The sequence below is a fragment of the Trichechus manatus genome, unplaced genomic scaffold (assembly GCF_000243295.1).
Source record: "Trichechus manatus latirostris isolate Lorelei unplaced genomic scaffold, TriManLat1.0 scaffold00004, whole genome shotgun sequence".
Lineage (NCBI taxonomy): Eukaryota > Metazoa > Chordata > Mammalia > Sirenia > Trichechidae > Trichechus > Trichechus manatus.
Genome location: NW_004443940.1, coordinates 8,325,461 through 8,344,441, shown reverse-complemented (window position 1 = coordinate 8,344,441; position 18,981 = coordinate 8,325,461). Strand labels below are relative to the sequence as shown.

Here is an 18,981-nt window from a genome sequence, read left to right as displayed (position 1 = left end):
GTTTGTTAATTCGTTCACTCTCCAAGGCTGGGAGAATGGCTCAGGGCATGTAACAGATCCTACTTCTGGCCCAGGGCACTCAATAATTGCTGAAGCCTGTCCGGGACCCAGTGCAGAGCAGGGAGTGGAGAGGTAAATGGGAGAGGGGTTTTTCCCTGGGGGGGGTGTTTTTGATAGAGATGGTAGGCCCTAAGCAATTTTACTGATAAGGACTGCTTCTCACTATTTCTGGGTGGTCATGTAGACTCTCTGGCACTGGGACTCTCCCAGTGCAGAAAATGTGCCTCCCGAGCACGGCTGCTTGCCTGCCTCACTGCTCACCCACGAGCTCCTCAGGCCTGAAGGGCTCAGGCTCTTGCTGGGTCAGGTCTAGCAACTCCTCGCTGCGTCCGAACTGTGTCTCCCACCCCCTGCCACTCAGTCTGGTTCCTCAAATCTGCCTTTGATGTTCAGGGCTCCCAGATTGCCAAATATAATTGAATCACTTGTTTTTTTTGGGTCTTTATTGTAAGAGGGTCCACCAGAAGCATCTGACTACTCTGCCATCTTGGCCCCACCTCCTGGATTAATGTGTTCTTGAAGGAAGCCTTGTCATTCAAGCTTTCCTTGGTCTTACCCTGACCTGCCTTTCCAAAAGTTCCATCTTTTATTACTGCCCCTTCTCCTCCCCACCCCAACCCCTTTCTTGAGTGCTGACCAAATGTGCCTGTGGACCAGTCAGGCCATAGGCTTTAATGATTGAAAAGAGATTTATAAAGATGCTTTAATTCATCATGTAAAAAACTGGAGCAGTTTGCTCTCCTTCTCCAGTAACAAATGTTCTTTTGCTTTGTCTTTCTGAATGAATATTAAGCTTCCACATCTCTGAAGCAGAACATATTACCTGTTCTGCACATCTGGTATTTATAGCTATTGGGATGTATTGCTGTATTGCTTTGATTACTGTTGGCTGCATAAATGTAAGGAATATCTTTTTTTTTTTTTTTTAAGACTGGTGTGAAGTTTTTTCATGTCACAAGTTTCAGGTTTCAGGAACATAAATCTCACAGAGACAGTAGTAGTATAGTCTAGGAGACACTGAGATATAGAGAAAAATGAACTTTGGAGGCAGAGGTTTGAGTCTGAATTTTGTTTCTACCATCTTTGGTTTCTTTCCTCTTCTGTATAACCAAGGGGCCCTGGTGGAGCAGTGGTTAAGCTTTTGGCTGCTAACCAAAAGGTTAGCGGTTCGAATCCACCAGCCACTCCTTGGAAACTCTGCAGGGAAGTTCTGCTCTGTCCTATAGGTTCCCTATGAGTTGGAATTGACTCGATGGCAGTGGGTTTGGTTTTCTGGTTTTATATAACCAAACCAATTGCCATTGAGTTGACTTCAACTTGTAGTGACCCCGTGTATGTCAGAGTAGACCTGTGCTCCATAGGGTTTTCAGTGGCTGGTTTTTCAGAAGTAGATTGCCAGGCCTTTCTTCTGAGGCACCTCTGGGTGTACTCCAACCTTCAACCTTTCAGTTAGCAGCTGAGCATGTTAACTATTTGCACCACCCAGATACTCCTTTCTATATAACAGGATTATTATAACAGCTCCAAGGTGATTGTGAGAATAATGTATGTAAACCTCTTGGCGAAATTACTAGTTGCCATCAAGTTGATTCTGACTCATGGTGAAAATATCTAGTGTTTAATAGATATTAGTTCCATCCCCCTTTGTGTCATTCTTCACTCAATCCTGGTTCCAGTAATCAGTAGGTAACAGTAATGAGAACTCTTCCCAAAATAACTTGATCATGAATTGTAAAATACCTCATTAATTTTTCATGGAAAATTATAGTACTGTAAGCTATTAAGTTGGGAGGAAAGTGAAGATGCTACTGATTTTTCATTTTGAATTTTATTTGAACAATCCTCTTGACTTCTTTCTAGTCTGTTGATTCATCATTTTAATGGAAAATTGTTAAAAACACATCTGTGAAAGCATTTAGTTCCTAAATAAATGTTAGCTAATATAGTTACAGTTTTTGGATTCCCTGTGGGACTGAGCTGAATCTCCTTTTCCCTGTTTACATCAGGGTGGCAGTTACTTTATCTCCCCTTTGGCAAAGAGAGGAGCTAGGTAATGACACATTCCCTAGGCTGTTTCACTTTTTGCAGAGTTGTGGGAATTAGAGGAGGGCTAAACAATATGAAGGATTTTCATTACATTGTGGCTTTGTTCTTGTTACTCTGACAGTTTTTTTTTTTTAAAGCAAGTTGGCATAACATCCAGAACCTGCTTTTGGAAGCTAAGGACTGGGACTTGGAACACTCGGTTCTCCCAGAAGCCTGTGTCCTTAGCTCTAGTGTAGCATTTTTAGCCCAAATGTGCTGCCACCATTTTCTCTAAGTATTTTGCCTTCAAAATGAAGTGCAAGCCAAACCCTTCTCACTGATTTTTTTTTTAATATACAGGCAGTCCTCAGGTTATGAACGTCCTACTTACATACAACTCTTAGTTAAGAACCAACTCCCACAAAGCCTATTATATTAAAAATTTGAGGTACATACATACACATCAAAATATTATTATTACTGTATTATTATGTTAAAAATGTTTTAGTGTATCTGGAAGTGTTTCTTTGATGTTTTTTATGCAAGCAAAGTTCCACTATATACTATATACTAAGAAAAACAGTTGACTAAGATACAAACTGTGCCTAACTGTTGTGACTTATGTACAAATTCAGTTTAAAGACAGATATTTGGGAATGGAGCTCGGAACTCCTTCTCAATCTGAGGACTGCCTATAAACTCGTCACTGTCAAATCGATTCCGACTCATAGCCACCCTATAGGACAGAGTAGAACTGCCCCATAGGGTTTCCAAGGAGCGGCTGGTGGATTTGAACTGCTGACGTTTTGGTTAGCAGCCAAGCTCTTAATCACTGTGCCACCAGGGCTCCAATATATGTATATGGATATGTGTGTGTGTATATATACACACAGACACAGACATACACACACACATACATACATACACACAGAGACACACACTAATATACAGTAGATATGCTTATTGTATATTAAGGGTGTGTGTGTGTCTGTGTGTGTATGACTCTTTAACCAAGACAGTAAAAAATTAATTTTTATTAAACATATATGGCTGGCACTTGATATATGTTATTTCATTCAATATAAATAACTGTCCTTTTTAAAAATAATTTATTTTTTGTTGTTGAGCATATACGCAGCAGAACATACACCAGTTCAACAATTTCTACATGTATGATTTAGTGACGTTGATTATATTCTTCAAGTTGTGCAGCCATTCTCACCCCCTTTTTCCCAATTGTTCCTCTCTCATTAACATAAACTAACTGTCCTCTAAGTTTCCTATATAATCTTTTGAGTTGCTGTTGTCAATTTGATCCCATGTGGATAATTCTGTAAAGAGCACAATGCTCAAATGACTGTCCTTTCTAAGTAGTCTTTCACTCTACAGTGTTCCAGGGTTTGGAATGTGTTTCTGGCCTTGGGCAGGTGTTCCTGGTACTAATATAGATCAGAAATGTTGCCTGCAGTATTTGTATCAGCAAAGCCCTTTTAATGATGTCTCCTTCAACTCTAATTCTGAAATGGATTTGTAGATACTAATATATTTTCATTTCTTTAATATACCATCGGTATATATTAAATGCTATTATATATTTTGTGCCATGCTAGTATCATTGCATAAAACCTTGGCAAAAGTATTTGGTTTGCTATAAAATTATGAGACCTTAATACCTCACAAAATACAAATACAGATTAATATAAGGTTTAGATAGAAAATTATTGTATTATATCTAAGACACTGAGATTTGGTTTAAAGTAGGTATTTAATCATAATGCAAGTGAAACGTAGGTTTAAAGACTGATTGTTAAAGCTTTAAAATTCTATTTTAATGAACAGTGCTCTTGAGAATTAATGGGAAACTCTGAATGGTGCAAATGGTTAATGTGCTAAGCTGCTAAAGGAAAAGCTGGCAGTTTGAGTCCTCCCAGAGGTGCCATGGAAGAAAGCCCTGGTGATTTACTTCCAAAAAATCAGCCATTGAAAACTCTGTGGAGCACAGTTCTACTCTGACATAGGTGGGGTTGCCATGAGTCGGAATGAGCTCCTTGGCAACTGGTTTACTGGTTTTGACAATTAATCATATCTGACCGTACAGGATATCCAGTACCTTGATGTTATCCCTGAGAATTAAATGCGTGCTGTAAGGGGAAATTGATGTTTCATTGGTGTTGGAAGTTGGAAAAGTCCTCATATGACACCTGGGGCAGAAAACTAAAGGTAAAGACTTGTTTTCGGTGGGATCTTTTTGCTTACGGAACAGATGCTTATCTTACTTTAAGTAATGGTACTTTATTGTAAGGATGCATGAGGAAATAAACTAGGAATCTTTCATATTGGGTGGGGCCTCATGGAACACAGGAAGAGCTTCATAAACAATTCTCATGACAGCCTTTCAGAGACCAGAACAAGGTTTGAATTTCCTCATTGCCCCACCCCCAGTAGCAGTCTTCTGACCCTTTGCTCTGATTGTCTCCCATTAACATGATTGCTTTTCTTTATCCCTGCTTCTTTGTGTCTTTTGAGTGTGGCTCCCATTAACTGGCCCTCTGAGGTTTTAGTTTGAACCTTCTCAGAGAGAAGCTCTTACTGGTCCAGCTAATTACCACTGTTCCCTTTGGGCTCAGCTTTTGTTCTAGCTGGACCGCTGGCCAGCCTAGAAATTTTTGCCCTTGGCCAGATCCTCACTGCGGGTCTGTCAGCTGTGGAGGGGGCAGTGGGGTCCTGCGGTAGAGCACAATTATTTAAGAGAAGGATCCTCCTCTTATCTCTTCCCTCCCCCCATCCTTACCAGGATAGTCTTGGCTGTGGGGAATAGTAGGCATTTTGAGGTTTGACCTGTCCAGTATATTGTCTTTTAGTTTAACTGCATAAAATAATTTATACATTCAAAAGCACCATAAAAATTAAAAGATAATTGACTAACTAGGAATTGGTTTATAATGTGACTGAGCACAAAACACAAACTATAAATGGCATATAACAATGTAGCAAAAACACTTTAACCTCGTGGTGGTGAGGGGTGGAAACCAAACCCGGTGCCAGTGAGGTAGAGTCGATTCCAATGCGTGGCGACCCTGTAGGTCAGGGTAGAACTGCCACATAGGGTTTCCAAGGCTGTAATCCTTTTTTTTTTTTTTTTTTGTGCTTTAGGTGAAGGTTTACAGAGCAAATTAGTTTCCCATTCAGTAGTTTATACATAAATTATTCGGTGACATTATTTGCAATCCCTGCAATGTGTCAACACTCTCCCCGTTACCACCCTGAGTTCCCCATTTCCATTCGTCTGGTTTTCCTGCCCCTTCCTGCCTTCTCATCTTTGCTTTTGGGCAGATGTTGGTTGCCCTTTTGGCTTTATATAGATGATTGTTCTAAGGATCACTTTCCTCTTGGGTATTATTGTATATTTTATAGGCCTGTCCATTATTTGGCTGAAAGGTGATCTCTGGGAACGGCTTCCGTTCCAAGTGTCTAAGGGCCATACTCTCAAGGCTTCCTCCAGTCTCTCTCAGATGAGTAAATCTGGTCTTTTTTATGAATTTGAATTTTGTTCTATTTTTTTTTCCCTAGTCTAACTGGGACCTTCTATTGTGATCCTGGTCAGAGCAGTTGGTAGTTAGTGGTAGCTGGGTACCATCTAGTTCTTCTGGTCTCAGGCTAGAGGAGGCTATGGTTCCTGTGGTCCATTAGCCCTCTGGACTAATTGTTTCCTTGAGTCTTTGGTTTTCTTTACTCTTCTTCGCTCTCGAGGGAAAGAGACTAATAGCTGTATTTTAGATGGCTGCTCACAAGCTTTTAAGACCCCAGATGCTAATCACCAAAGTAGGATGTAGTACGTTGTCTTTATGAACTGTGTTATGCCACTTGACCTAGATGTCTCCCGAGACTATGGTCCTTAGCCTTGAAGCCCCGTAACTCAGTCCTGAGAGGTGTTTGGTTATGTCTAGGATATTTCCATGACCGTACCCCCTTTAGTGCTCTATTATATATATATGAATATATATGCTGCACATACAAACATGTATGTAGAAATATCCACAGCCAAACCTATATATGCACTTTGGTGTGCTCCCATCTGCACTTCCATGGTTATTCAGCGTACATATCTACTTATGTATCCACTCATAAATTATCGTTTGTTATTACTGTTGTTGCAGGATTGTATGTTATAGTATTTACCGTGGTTGTCTTTTACTGTTGTGTACCTCTTGGTGTCTTCCCTTGCTCCAAGGCTGTAATCTTTTCATAAGCAGACTGCCACATCTTTCTCCTGCAGAGCAGCTCGTTGGTTCGAACTGCAGACCTTTCCGTTAGTGGCCAAACGCTTAATCACTGCACCATCAGTGCTCATGAGGGGGCAAAGAAATGCAAATTAAAACAGTGAAAAAACATACACACATATTTGCCTATCAATTTGGCAATAATCAGGAGGCAGGATGGTGTAGTGTTTAAGAGCCTGGGCTCTGGGCTAGAACAGATCTGGATATGAGACCCAGCTTGGCCATGTACTAGCTGTCATTTGCTTAAACTCTCTGAGCTTCAGATTAATGATACTATTTCATTCAACTTTCTCTGCTTAAGCACATGTAGCCAAACACAACTTTACCACTTTAACTCTGTCTTTTAGATTTTGGTTGTCCCTCAGATTAGGCACCATGTGGTTTAATCTAAACTTTGAATTTTTGGTGTTTAATAACAATTTTTTTTAATAGTCTCGTCTTTACTTTTGACAAAAATTCAAGCTACTGGGATTTGTGACTCTGTTGCCTTTGTAGAGATGAAGCTGTTGTCATTTCTGGAAGGAAACTGGCCCAGCAGATCAAGCAAGAAGTGCGGCAGGAGGTGGAACAGTGGGTGGCATCGGGCAACAAACGGCCACACCTGAGCGTGGTTCTGGTTGGAGAGAATCCTGCAAGTCACTCCTACGTCCTCAACAAAACCAGGGCTGCTGCAGATGTGGGTATGTGGTGCTCTCAAACCCCAACTGCTGTTAAATTGAGGTTTATCTCTGGCAAATTCCATTATAATCTGTTGTTCTTTTTACTGATTAGAAGAGACTAATGTAATTGAACTGTATTCAGAACTGTGTCATAGTGTATTAACTGTTTAATGAGAAACTAATTTGCTCTATAAACTTTCATCTAAAGCACAATTTAAAAAAACAGAATTGATTTAAATGCAAAAAAAAAACCTTTGTCGTAAAGAAGTCAGGCTATGTCTACTGAGGAGGCTGGTAGACTAGGGCAGGAGGATTGTGACTGGTATTCTTGGTGTCTTCTGAAATATAAGCTAAATTCTATTCTTAGTTTTAACATTTGCCAGATGACTTTGATGACATTTTACATTTCCTTTCCTTGAGCGATAGTGAGAGTCTCTGATGGAGGTGTTTGGGCGTTTGCAGTTTAAGGCAATGGGGCATTGGAGGGGAAGTTTGAGGAGACGTCAGTGATGTGGCACAGAACATACTTCAGTCATAGATTTGAAGGAAATGACTCTGACTTCTGGGAAATGGCGTTCGATTTCTTCACTGATTGGTTCCAAAGCCAGTTAAATCATGTAGTTCAGAGTAGTCAGATTTTTGCTAAGATACAACTATCGGTCCTTACTCATCTGCAACAAAAGAGAAAGATCAAAAGCCAAGAATCAGAAGGAATGGGACTACAGGAGTAGTTAACTGCATAAACCACTGCCTCCTTGACTTTGAGACCAGAGGAACTAGGTGGTGCCTGAACGTTCTGATCAGGAACACAATAGATCAGTCCTGATAAACAGGGAGAAAAATATGAAACAGAACTTCAGATTCTTAAAGAATTTAGACTTACTGGACCTATTGAGAGGAGTCCCCGTGGTGCAGTGGTTAAAGCACTTGGCTGCTAACTGAAGGGTCGGTGGTTCAAACCCACGAGGCACTCTGCGGGAGAAAGATGTGGCAGTCTGCTTCCATAAAGATTGCAGCCTTGGAAAGCCTATGGGGAAGTTCTACTCTGTCCTATAGGGTTGCTGTGAGTCAAAATCGACTCAACGACAATGAGTTTGTTTTTCTGTGGTCTGGACCTATTGAAGCTGGAGGAGTCCCCGAGACTATGGCCCTGAGTTGCTCCTCAGACCTTGAATTGAAACTGTGCCCTGGAGTCACCTTTAAACTGTGTAACAGGTTAGCTCAAAGAGTAAAGATTGTCACCGTTGAGTATCACATTTGAAAAAAAAATTATGTAAGACCAAAGGGTCAAGAGCTATTTTAAAGCACAGATGAAAGGTTGAGGGGCAGGGAGATTAAGTAAATGGAAGTGAAACAACCAGAACAGAAATAATGAGAGTGTTGACACGATGTAAAAGTGAAATCAACGTTACTGATCATTATGTCTAGAAACTGCAGAACGGGAGTGGGTTTTGCTGTGTATATTTGCTTGAAAAATAAAATTAAACAAACAAAAAAAGAAGTAGTTGGATTTTTGAATGCAGAAGGGGTGAGTCTGGGTGGTGGGAGGTTTGTGTTCTGGGTCCTACTGTACCAGACTACTGGGTGACTGCAGAGAAGAGGTGGGTGGGCTCAGATGTGCCTCTGCCCACTCTCCAGGGGTCAGCATCAGTGCCAAATGCCCTTCTGCTCCGAAGGGCTGTGAAACTACTGGTTTGGCTGGGCTGAGAGTTACTGGGCCAATGAGCTCTTGGTATACTCTGTTCTTTATCACTGAGAATAGAGATCTCTTGCCATTTTAATTGAAAAGCCTTTAGACACCTCCAGGAAATAGCAAGCTATGATTTTTAAGATTTTGGGAGGTAGCGTGGTGTAGCAGAAGGCATAGACTTTGGAACCTGCAAGATCTGGGTTTGATATTCTGACCTTGTCACTAGCTGCCTTGTTATTTAATCTCTCTGAGACACAGTCTCCTTATCTGTAAAACGAGGTTCATGATTACATGGAGTAATGTAAATACAGTGTCAAGCTATAGTATTCGCTAATGTATGTATTTGTGAAGTTACTGTTTAGCCAGTTCAGCTTTTCAGTTACCAGGATACGTGTGATGGTGAAAAACCTCTGGTGGATGAAGATGGCAGGCAAAACAGCAGTGCTGATTCAATGCCTAAGCTTTTTTTTAATCTAAAGATTTTCTCATAATAGGAATCAGCAGCGAAACAATTTTGAAACCAGCTTCGATTTCCGAGGAAGAACTGTTGAATTTAATCAGTAAACTGAACAATGATGACAACGTAGATGGCCTCCTTGTTCAGCTTCCTCTTCCAGGTGAGTTTTGAGCTCCATCATTTGACATGATTTCTGAGGAGTAGAGAGGATTGTTACTTTATAAACCTGGCCCTTACGGAGGATTTGACTTAGAAGGGGGGGGTAAACCAAGAGGGTGAATATTCGATTAGATACAGGACAGACCTGCTCAGAGGACCAGTTATCCCTTAATTTTAACTTGAGATCTTGATTCAAAGGACAGTGGAGGGAAGCAGTTGTACAGAGGGTATCGACTTTGATATCGGTGTTTGGTTTGGCTTGAAGTGAGCCCAGCTGGTGCAGATGGAGAAGTAAATCATGGAGGCAAGGTGTAGAAGGGAATTGGGTTTGCAGGAGAAACCAGGTAAGCTGGAATCAAGCAGTGTTGACTATGTAATGGTGAATCAAGGCCAGTGCTCTGATTCTTTTTCAGAGCACATCGATGAGAGGAAGGTCTGCAATGCCGTGTCTCCAGACAAGGATGTTGATGGCTTTCATGTAATTAATGTGGGGCGAATGTGTTTGGACCAGTATTCCATGTTACCCGCTACCCCCTGGGGTGTGTGGGAAATAATTAAGCGAACCGGTAGGTATATCTCATACTGGTATGGCTGTGTTAGTATTATAAAAATTCTTGGAAATGGTTAAAATTCGTACAGTCCCAAAGAATGGATACCCTCACCCCACATCCTGTATTCCTACTCCCCAGAGGTAACCACTCTAAGCAGTTTCCCATGACTGTTTTTTGCCATTTAATCTAGAAGCCTCAGCAAAGGAAACTTAAGATTTAATGGTGGTGATAGTGCACGTTCATGGAACATTTTTTAGTTTACAGGGTTCCCCTCCTTTTTTCTCTTAACCTTCACTGTGTGTAGCAAGAGGAGTCCCTGGGTGGTGCAAACTGTGAAGCACTCAGCTGTTAACCAAAAAGTTGGCAGTTTAAACCCACCCAGAGACACCTTGGAAGAAAGGCCTGGCAGTCTGCTTCTGAAAGGCCACAGCCTTGAAATCCCTATGGAGTGCGGTTCTACTCCGACAAACATGAAGTCCCCATGAGTCAGAATTGACTTGAGGGCAACTGATGACTGGTGTGTGTAGCAAGTGATAGCTCCAGCTGGCTGATGAGGCAGTAAGCTTAGTGACTTCCTTCATTATCAAAATGAAGGCCATCTTGATTTCCCTTTCCCTTGGTGCTCATTCCGAGACAGCCTAGCACTAGTTTTAATGCAGTATATATTATTTTCATAGGAATTCCAACCCTAGGGAAGAATGTGGTTGTGGCTGGAAGGTCAAAAAATGTTGGAATGCCTATTGCAATGTTACTTCACACAGATGGGGCACACGAACGTCCTGGAGGTAAGGGAATGGCTGTTAGAGCATGTCCTCTTCTCCCTCCTGTGAGAACCTCAGGGTTTGAGAGTATTCACTGTGTGCGATACAGGTCTTTGGGGAGTAACCTTTGTCTGAGAAGCTGTACTCAGTGTCATCAGGGAGTTTATTTATTATTTATTTATTATGGAATTAGTCCAGAAATGAATGTGCCTCATAAAAATTTGATTTTGGGTATAAGCATACTTATAGAAATTACAATTTTCCTTTAGTCATATGTAATGACCTAGACAGGCATGCATTTAGAAATTTTTGGTTGTGGCTTTGATAGTTAGAGCTAAGAAGCAGTTCTTACTCAAAGAGAGTTTCCCATTCTGTGTCTTTTGGTAGGAAAAAAATCTGAGACCATTGCAAAGGCTTACATCGATATGAATATATGTCATTATATCAAGTCCTGTTGATTTGTTTGAGGAAAAACCTTGTAAATCAACATCATCACATGTCATTATGATCTTAACATAATTGTATCAGAAATAATGGCAAAACTATATTTCCAGATGATATCTTTCAGCATACTTTTTTCAAACCTTGAGTAATTCTGGTGATATTTTACTTAGAAAAGGTAAAATCTTGAAAGGCTGTTAACTAGGATAAGGAAGAAGTTTAATCCCATATGACTTCAAAGGATAGAGCTAGGACTAATGGGTTAAAATTACAAAAAATAAGAAATTTAGTATTAATTTAAAAAGAGCAAATAACAATTAGCTGTCTAGAAAATATGGCGCAAGCATTAAGTCAGCTGTTTTTCAGAGATGTTGAATTTCCACAGTGGCATGATTAATTGAGACCTAAGATACTCAGAGTCAAGGCAACTAAGGGAAAAAAAAGTAACATTTTTGAACTATTTAAAAAGGTAGGTTTGAGGGTTATACGTGTGTGTGGCGGGGAGTGGGGGGTGGTGTGTGTGACTGAACAAACAATCCCAGCTTTGATTCAGAAATCAGGACACCTGTTTTTCCTTCACAGGTGATGCCACTGTTACTATATCTCATCGATACACACCCAAAGAGCAGTTGAAGAAACATACAATTCTTGCAGATATTGTGGTGTCCGCTGCAGGTAAGAACACAAGGGAGGGGGACAGAAGGACTTCCCCTCAGAACGGTGAGGATACATCCCTTATATGTTGTGAGTCCAGAGTTTGCCTGCCTGGCTGCCCTTCCATTCCTCATGCCCCTAGGTAGGGCTATAGCTGTGGTTGGAGTACTGGTTTCCAATATTCCACCATAGACTGGAAGGATGAATGTTGTTTCTCAAGCTTCAAAATATTTCTATTTTCTATTAAAAAAAACCCATTGCCATTGAGTCAATTTTGACTCATAGCAACCCTATAGGACATAATAGAACTGCCCCATAGGGTTTCCACAGAGTGGCTGGTGGATTCGAACTGCTGACCTTTTGGTTAGCAGCTGAGCTCTTAACCATTGCACCACCAGGGCTCCTCTATTTACTATATAAAGTTTAAGTAGTTCTTTGGTTAATACTTTTATAGGTTTTTATAAAATGTTAATGAGCCTGCCAGGTCTGTTGATATTGAAATTAGAGAACAATCTGAATTTCAGTACTAATTGCTCATTCGTATCTCCGTATTTCTAGGCATTCCAAATCTGATCACAGCAGATATGATCAAGGAAGGAGCAGCCGTCATTGATGTGGGAATAAATAGAGTTCAAGATCCCATAACTGCTAAACCCAAGTTGGTTGGAGATGTGGATTTTGAAGGTAAATGGTATAATTTTTAAAAAATAAAATCAGTAAATACTACCTTTATTAAAAATAAAATCAGTTTAATTTCGTTTAAGATAGATCATTTTCTTTTCCTTTAACTTTTTTTAAAAAAATTTTATTGTGTTTTAGGTGAAAGTTTACAGCACAAATTAGTTTCTCATTCAAAAATTTATGTCCAGATTGTTTTGTGACATTGGTTGCAATCCCTACAATGTGTCAGCACTCACCCCCTTTTCCTTTCCACCCCGGGTTCTCTGTGTCCATTCGTCCAGACTTCCTGTCTCTTCCTGCCTTCTTGTCTTCGCTTTTGGGCAGATGTTTCCCATTTGGTCTCATATACTTGATTGAACTCGAAGCACGTTCCTCACGTGTGTTATTTGTTTAGCCCTGGTGGCACAGTGGTTAAGCGTTCGACTGCTAACCAAAATGTCAGCAGTTTGAATCCACCAGCCGCTTCCTGGAAACTCTATGAGGCATTTCTACCCTGTCCTATAGGGTCACTATGAGCCTTGCTCTGACTGATGATATTGAGCTTCTCCACCGTCTCTTTCCATAGACGTAGTTAGTTTGTTTCCTGTGTATTCCATCTGGCAAGGTCTGTGTGTATAGTAGCCATTTACGTAGTTGAAAAAAGGTATTTCTAATGAGTACGTCGTTGGTCTTGAAAAATTCTATCATGTGATCTCCCATGTCATTTCTATCACCATGGCCATATTTTCCAACTACTGATCTTTCTTCGTGTGCAACTTTTGCATTCCAATCACCAGTAATCATCAGTGCACCTTGATTGCATGTTTGATCAATTTCAGACTGCAGAAGTTGGTAAAAAAATTTTCGATTTCTTCGTCTTTGGCCTTAGTGGTTGGTGTGTAAATTTGAATAATAGTTGTATTAACTGGTCTTCCTTGTAGGCATATGGATATTATCCTATCACGGATAGCATTGTACTTCAGGATAGATCTTGAAATGTTCTTTTTGATGATGAATGCAATGCCATTCTTCAAGTTGTCGTTCCCAGCATAGTAAACCCTGTGATTGTCTGATTCCAAATGGCCAATACTAGCTGTTTCTTCTCGTTTTGAGTCGTGCCACATCAGCAAATGAAGATCTTGAAAGCTCGACTCCATCCACATCATTAAGGTCGATTTTACTTTGAGGAGTTCTCTCTTCCCGAGTCATCTTTTGAGGGCCTTGCGACCTGAGGGGCTCATCATCTGGCACTATATCAGACAATGTTCTGCGGCTATTCATAAGGTTTTCACTGGCTAATTCTTTTCAGCAGTAGACCGCCGAGTCCTTCTTACTGCTCTCAGTCTGGAAGCTCAGCTGAAACTTGTCTACCATAGGTGACCCTGTTGGTATTTGAATACCGGTGGCATAGCTTCCAGCATCACAACACGCAAGCCCCCACAATAGGACAAACTGCCAGACACGTGGAGCTGGTTTTGTATAGATGCCCTTTATTATGTTGAGGAATTTCCCTTCTATTTCTATTTTATTGAGAGTTTTTATCAAGAATGAGTGTTGAACTTTATCAAATGCCTTTTCTGCGTCAGTTGAGATGATTGTGTGATTCTTTTCTTTTGTTCTATTTATGTGGTGTATTATGTTGATTGATTTTCTAATGTTCAACCATCCTTGCATACCTGGTATGAATCCCACTTGGTCGTGGGGTATTATTTTTTTGATGTGATGCTGAATTCTATTGGCTAGAATTTTGTTAAGAATTTTTGCATCTGTCTTCATGAGAGATATTGGTGTGTGATTTTCTTTTTTCGTGATGTCTTTGGTATCAGGGTTATGCTGGCTTCATCAAATGAATTTGGGAGTTTTCCTTCCTTTTCTACACTCTGAAATAGTTTGAGTATATCTTTTCCTTAGCTTTTATACTTGTTACCATGGAAATACTACTTAAAAATACTTTCCATTTACCAGAAGTCTTTTTAAATTATAGCTATTTAGAATTATTTTAGGTGTTTGTAGCATAAAATTATGGAGAGCAGGTATAATCTTTTCGGGGAGTTGTTTATTTTCTTAGGCCTATTTCATAGTTGAAACAGCTTTATGACTTTCAACACTTTTGAAAATTTAAGGAAGTGATTTTTTTCTAGATCATTGAGCCTCCTAAAAAGGGTTATAGATTTCTTATTTTCACCTTGAGAGGTGAGATTACAGATCTGGAATGTTAAAATAGTCCATGAAAAAGCCACATTCCTGAAATTTTGGGATATGCTAGAAGATTTCTCTTTTCACTCCTTAAAGTATCATATTAATCTGAATCTCACGCTGATAACCCTATTTCTAGCTTTCTGTTCAGTTAAACGGAAACCCTGGTGGCCTAGTGGTTAATAGTTACAGCTGCTAACCAAAAGGTCAGCAGTTTGAATCTACCAGGTGCTCCTTGGAAACCCTATGGGGCAGTTCTGCTCTGTCCTTTAGGGTCTCTATGAGTCAGAATCGATTTGACAGCAATGAGTGTTTTTGGTTTGGTTTAGTTAAAGTAGCCACACATCTAAGCCTAGGTATCTTAAGTATTTTTCCTTTTAAGATTGGGTTAGAGCAATCTTACTTCTCATTTTCCTTGCTTAATGTTTTGGACAAACTATTCTTAAAATTAAGAAAATGTTGTAGGCAGGTATTAATTCAGACAATGCTTATTATTATTATGGTTATTCCTCCCACATAGTTAACCTACTGAGATGTTTCTTTTTAAACGGATTTAATGGGAAGGAAGCGTGTATATGGCTGGTAAATTATAGGTTATTCAGATATACAAATACTCATCGAACAACTCTGCTCATTATTTGTGTGTTATCTTATTAATGTTTTCAAAACTTTTATTCCTGAGTAATGTAGATGTGGTTTTTTTGTGTGTGAGCTTGAGGTTTATAAAGGTGCTTATGTATATTATTGATTTTTCTTTGCATGCTTCTTTCATAATATGTTAACATACATACGTTTCCTTTGCCATAATTGAAGCAGAGTGCCTTTCCTGTTTGTATGTAGGAGTCAGGAAGAAAGCTGGGTACATCACTCCGGTCCCTGGGGGCGTTGGTCCCATGACAGTGGCGATGCTAATGAAGAATACCATCATTGCTGCAAAAAAACTGCTGAGGCACGAAGAACGGGAAGTGCTGAAGTCTAAAGAGCTTGGAGTAGCATCTAATTAACTGTTGTATCTTCGTCATCATCAGCATTCCACGCCAGTTCAAGAAGCAAAACAGGCCAATAGAAATGCAATGTATTTTATTTATTGTATGGAAATGGTTTAAAATGATGCTTTGTATTTATGGAAAGCTTAAATGGGTGAGTATTTGCACACATAATAACTCTGCAGTACCTCAAAGGGGAGCACTCCAGTGTCATGCTGGGTGTTAGGATATAGCCAAGAGCAGCCATTAACGGAGTGATTAACATGGGGACATTGTCGTGGTGAGAATGGATGTTTGTCAAGCCATTTCAGTTGTTAAAATTTGCCTTTTCTAGGATTGCATTTCCCAAGTGCTACTCCAATAAGAGTTGATACTTCAGGTTCCAAACCTGTTAAGTTCAACTTGTCAAACCAAAGGAAAAATGTTGCTGGAGAAAATTAGGGAAAAGGAAGAAATGTTAGTAATTGGGTATAAAAAAATTACCCTGATTTATACATGTATTGACTGATAACCAGGTTTGTCTAAATAAAATTGAATTGGGTGGAAAAGAAGGAAAGCTACATGTTAATAGTACTCCTGAGCTGTCATGTTGTGGCTTAGGTAGTCATTTGGAGAACATTTAGGGTTGTTCTATTTGTTACTAGCTCTTGTTTTATGTATGTTACTATTCAGCGAGGTCTCCCACATTTTAGTTTTCCAGGATTGAAAGGCTTAGTTTATAAATTATTCCTGTGTGTTGTCGTATTTGGCTTTTGCTATATCTTTAAATTTTATTGTTAGATTTTTGTACTATTAGAGGGTGTCTATGTGGTTTCTTGGTATATCTTGAAACTATTTTTGAAAAACAAAACTGATACAGAGTTGGGCTTGATAATCAATAGGCAGCTTCTGTAAGTATGCAACTTACTTTTCCACCAAAGAATTGTCAGTAGCTGCCTGCTTTTCTCTGATGTACCTATTGGCTTTCCTGAAAGGTTTTTAAGAGCTTGAGTTAATAATTGAATTTGAGCAGACTTTGATTAAAGCTTTTTAAATTTTATTTTATTATTTTTTTTAATAAAATACTTCTGTCTGGTATGGCATGAGTTTCTGAAATATTGTACCATCCTACTGCTATCTTAGTTGTCATCTAACCAGAAGTAATTTTTCTTATTGAATGTAATCAGTGTAGATATCCCTGTGTTTGGTAACAGCCAACCCTAGCCTTAAACAAACAGGTTGAAAGAGCTGTGGAGAAACCAGCCTAGTCCTTTCAGTCTTTTGTCCCAAAAGGTTGTGCCATGCCAGGAGCTTCTTCTGTAAGATTCATTGAAATAGTCTTGTTCTTAATGTTTTCTAAACCATGTGCTCAATGTACACATTGTGATGATGGACTTCCTAATGTGCTTGCCAAGTTCTCTTTCTCTCTCTCTTTATATCTAAATATGCATTTTTTTAAAGCGTTAATTTGATTTGACAATTTTGATTGGAAGGTGGTTGCTGTGCGTATTTTGAGGCTGGGGTAAGTAGGTAGTGTATTCTCAGCCAGGCTGTGTATTTGGACTTTTATTAAGGCAGAGGTGGCTCCTACTGTAGGCAGCTTGAGGCAGAAAGAAAAAGGAGAACAATTGGAAGTTGCCCTACTTCCTCCTTATTCCTCTGCCTACTGGCTTTATTCTTTTGATTGTTCGTTGGAGATGTTTTTGTAAGTGAGGTATAGATCATGTCTGTAAGCCATGCCTGCTGATTGACCCAAATTATTAATCATGGAGCATGATGAACAGACAGGATTAAGTTTTATTTAATTATGGTTATATTACAAGTGGAAAAAATTACTGACCTACTGCATGGAGAAGTAACAATATGACAACCTGATAGAAGCTACTGAAATTAAAATGCCTGTGTATATACAAAATCCAAATGACATATAAGATGAAAATTACAGCGATCAAATTACAACAAAAAAATTAACATTTTAGTTTTCCAGCTTGTTTGATTAATCAGGCACATTTACTCCTGAACCCATAATATTTCTATAGTTTAATGTGGACAAAGTGCTATACCAAATCAGCTAGGTTTTAAAACTGAAATGTTAAAGAGTCGATTGTTAGCCCTCCCAGGATTGGCACAGATGAAGATAAAGAACTTATACGAAAGATCAGCTGATGGTTCTGGATTAGTGAACAGCTAAGTGATTCTGCTGTTATCAGTAGAAGTGGTAGAGGTTTATAGCTTTACCTCTTGGCAGTATCCCTTGGAAAGGAGCTCTGAGATTTAAGTCAACAAACATTTACTGAGAGCTTTCTATGGAGTGGGTACTCTCCTGGGCTCTGGGGGTTACAGAGGCAATTAACTGACCTGGTACCCAGGTGCTAGTGCTATAGTGTCATTTGTCTTTAGAAAGAAAAAAGAAAAAGCACCTGCATTTGTCATTTTGAGTAAATGTGCAACTAACCAAAACGATTTACTTTCCAGAGCTGTTCTAGAGAAAGTAAATGACAGATGCATTGTTTCTACGTGTGGATGTCAGGCACATAGTAGGTGTGAAATAAACATGGCTGGAGTTTGTTAAACGTGGTTTGAAGATAAAATGACTGATACTAAATTTCATGGGGAAAAGGTCTGCTTCATTAGTCCCTGGTTTTACTCTACCCAAATTGCTTCCAATCATTCCTTTCAAATACTAGCTTAATAATGCAAAGTTAAAGTCTTCCAAAATTTGACATTAGCTCTGCCTAACATAATGCTCATATGAATGGGCATTTAACTTTGGAAATTAGGCCACTGGAAATTTGCAGGAAGGACCTACTCAAATGCCTAAAAAAAAAAATTTGATTCCGGATGTGAAAGAAAAGCCAGTGATTCTAATTTAAAAGATCATTTGTTACTTTAACATGTGGTTTGAGACTGCACTTTAACAAGACCTGTTTTATTTTAAAAATATGTATCCACTCAAATGTGTTGGCTGTTTCACTAACAGACTGTGGAACTGGCTTTTCAAGCTCATAAAGCCCAGTCACACTTCTGTGTCATAGCAAGGCCCATAATGCAGATGGTTTGAACTTCTCATATAACTCTCAGAAAACTGAGATGGAAAGAAAAAAAATAGGCGCTTTTCAGCATTTCTTAATGTGTAAAATTGCAAAACAAAATTTCCAACCTTGGCCTAGTGAAGTAACGGTATTTTAGTAGTCCTTTCAAGACCATCTGAGATACTTAAAATCTTAACCTTTAAGAGAAATCTTAACTGGTATTTGTTTTAAACAAAATTTAACTATTTCCCCTTTATCTTAGCTATAGTTTTGGGAGGCAAGCATTGTTTTGTTTGTTTCAAAAGAAATGTTATAGTTTCTACGATGAACTGCATTTTAAAATAAGGTATAGCATTCAACTTCCAGCTTTTAATAACTACAAAGGGAAGAG

The 18,981-nt window shown here is 39.3% G+C and overlaps 1 protein-coding gene across 1 annotated transcript in view; it reads left to right on the top strand.

The window, feature by feature from the left end:
* The window catches only part of MTHFD2 (methylenetetrahydrofolate dehydrogenase (NADP+ dependent) 2, methenyltetrahydrofolate cyclohydrolase), an 18,680-nt gene extending 2,560 nt beyond the window's left edge, over window positions 1-16,120 (top strand). The window contains exons 2-8 of the mRNA XM_004369186.2: window positions 6,861-7,045; window positions 9,209-9,331; window positions 9,744-9,896; window positions 10,559-10,666; window positions 11,666-11,758; window positions 12,296-12,421; window positions 15,434-16,120. Coding sequence (XP_004369243.1) covers window positions 6,861-7,045; window positions 9,209-9,331; window positions 9,744-9,896; window positions 10,559-10,666; window positions 11,666-11,758; window positions 12,296-12,421; window positions 15,434-15,597 — 952 coding nt within the window. The 3' untranslated portion in view covers window positions 15,598-16,120. The remainder of the gene's footprint in view (window positions 1-6,860; window positions 7,046-9,208; window positions 9,332-9,743; window positions 9,897-10,558; window positions 10,667-11,665; window positions 11,759-12,295; window positions 12,422-15,433) is intronic.
* Window positions 16,121-18,981: the final 2,861 nt, after the last annotated feature.